At 47.5% G+C, this 2,649-nt stretch overlaps 1 protein-coding gene across 1 annotated transcript; it reads right to left on the minus strand.

Annotated features, from left to right (window-relative positions):
* Window positions 1–977: 977 nt before the first annotated feature.
* On the minus strand, window positions 978–1,913 carry LOC120377012 (olfactory receptor 51G2-like). The gene has a single exon (XM_039497017.1). It carries the CDS (start codon window positions 1,911–1,913, stop codon window positions 978–980), a length of 936 nt encoding a protein of 311 aa, XP_039352951.1.
* Window positions 1,914–2,649: the final 736 nt, after the last annotated feature.

The following is a 2,649-nucleotide window of genomic DNA, read 5'->3' on the forward strand; positions in this document are numbered from 1 at the left end:
TCAAGGGGAATGAAATGGGGCAGGGGGAGGTTACAGAGGGGACGGGGCTCTTGCATGTGTCTGGCTTTTGCCTTCTGAGGTGGTCACCCTACAATGAATGGGCTGGACTGGGATAGGAGCTAGCCACGTCTTTGTTGGGGCGCTGAGGCCCATTTCCACCCCTTTACATTGCTGAGGCAGCACAAACTGAGGGGATGAGGAGGGAACCTAGCCCTGAGTCTCTTGCTAGGTCTCCTGTGCATCAGACCCTCCCTCACACACGCAGCTCTGCCCTGCCTCGGTGGGGAGTGGGCTCAGCAGGTGTGTGGTGTGCAGAGCCATCAATGGGGGAGCTGAGGGAGGGGGATTGTGTGAATGGCTTTTCTTGGGGCTCTGATGTTAGTCATGTCTCCGACACGACTCACTTGGCTCAGGGTGTAGCGGAAGGGTGAGTTTCTGTGGCCCTGGAATAGCCCCTGTCCAGAGCTGATGCGGCCCCCATGGATCACGCAGCACCCAGAGCGCTCAGGAAGGGCCAGGACTGTGACCACAAAACAGCTCTGCAGCTTTTTTCATGGCCCTTTGTTTTTTAAACTAGACACGGAATAGCTACAGGCCAGGTGTAATGGGAGACAACATCCACATCCCTTCTCTTTATTGACTGTATCAACAAGAACAGTGAGGTTGGAGCAGCCACCGATACAGCTCTTTATTAGCCAACATCTCATCTGTCCCCTGGCTCTCCACAAACTCATTCATGTTTTAAATGCTGCTTTCTGCTTGGTTTCCTTCCACCAGTGCACCGCCCTCCTCAACAGTGTTTGGGGACAAGCCACCACACAGTCCTCCAGGTCTTAGACCCCACCTGAACCACTCTCTACAGAGTGGAGATCAGTAGCTCATGTTGTCTCAGATGTAAGTGTCCACGATGGAACAGGTGACCCATGTTTCTCATGGCCAATATCAGCAGTACAGGATCCAGGTGATGAACTGACCCTTTATTTGATGAACACCCTGATTATTCTCGCACGAAGGTGTTTGTTTTTCACGCTGTACACGATTGGGTTCATCAGGGGTGGGACCAGCATGTAGAGATAGCCCAGGAGAATCTGAAGCAAGTGAGAAGAGCTGTTCCCAAATCTGTGTATCACAGACAAGCCAATTTCTGGTGTGAAGAAGAGCAGGAGGGCACAGAGGTGGGAGACACAGGTATTCAGGGCTCTGAGGCGCTCCATGGGGGACGCGACACTCAGCACTGTTTTGATGATCATCACATAAGAGAGGAAGATGAGCAATGAATCCAACCCAACCGTTAAGAGTTTAACTGAAAAGCCATAGATGCTGTTGACTGTGATGTCCGAACAAGCCAGCTTCATGACTTCCTGGAACAGGCAGTAGGAATGGGAGAGGACATTGGCTCGACAGTATCGGAACCGTTTCAGGAGAAAGGGGACTGGGAATACTAGGACCACCCCTCTTAGCACAAACACCAGTCCCATTTTAGCTATTCTTGGTGGAGTTAATATGGAAGCATATCTCAGTGGGTAACAGATTGCAACAAAACGGTCAAAGGCCATCAGCAACAGCATGGAGGATTCAGTTAATGAAAGTGAGTGGATGAAGAAGAGCTGGGCAAAACAGGCATCCAGGCTGATCTCCCTAGAGTTAAACAAGTATATGCCCAGTATCGTCGGCATGGTGGCTATGGATAAGCCAAGGTCTGTGATGGCCAACATGGAAAGGAAAATGTACATGGGCTCATGGAGGCTCGGATCTGTTTTTATAATGAACAGAATGACTGAATTTCCTACTATTGAAATAACATACATTAAGCAGAAGGGGACAGAGATCCAGAGATATGTGTCTTCCTGCCCAGGTATCCCGGTGAGAAGGAACACTGCAGAGTTGAATTTGGTGTCATTGACAGCTGACATAATGTACTGGGCTGGTCCGGGGAGTTTTGAGCTTTCCTTCCTGAAAAGAAAAAGAACAGGAGACCAGATGATATTTAACTAGACACCTTTCTGATCTTAGTGCAAGTCTAGAGAATCCCAGGAGCTGAAGGAAGATCAGCAAAACTATTGTCTTGGATTTTCACCACTGATAGGAAGACTGGATCAGATCTGTAGTCCATATAGCGGAGTATCCAGGGGCCAGTTCCAGATGCTGCAGAGGACAGTCTAAGAAGTTCTGCAAAAGGCAGCTATGAGATTACCTGCTCTCAGGGAATGTTTCCCCCTGACACCCATTAGTTAGACACATATTTTGTGGTATAATCAGGAAGGTTTAGAGCCCTTACAAGACTCTTTTAAAAACCCTCATTATATTTTCTGCTTAGACATATGAACATTCCATTCCTCTTCGAATCTTGATATATTGTGGCTGGGCGTTCCACAGCCAACTTGAGCACTGTGTGATTTTACAATTGTGACTTTACCACATACAGAATTTCTTGCCCTCCATGTCTGAGTGTGCCCCAATGTAACATGAAATGTGTGTAAACACATGGCAAGTGCATGGTGAAAATGGTCATTCTATTTATTTGTCCTGTATAGAAGCTATTTATGAACATGTTTCATTGTGTCATTATACACATTTTTTTTTATTTTGTCCACTCCTGAGAATCCAAATGATCTCACTGCCTCTTTCCAGTACATTGGATAAATTCTC

Source organism: Mauremys reevesii, linkage group 1, assembly GCF_016161935.1.
Source record: "Mauremys reevesii isolate NIE-2019 linkage group 1, ASM1616193v1, whole genome shotgun sequence".
In the NCBI taxonomy this organism is placed as follows: domain Eukaryota; kingdom Metazoa; phylum Chordata; order Testudines; family Geoemydidae; genus Mauremys; species Mauremys reevesii.

Excerpts from the sequence above, each read along its gene's own strand:
- LOC120377012 (XM_039497017.1), bottom strand. The coding sequence starts at position 1,913 with ATGTCAGCTGTCAATGACACCAAATTCAACTCTGCAGTGTTCCTTCTC.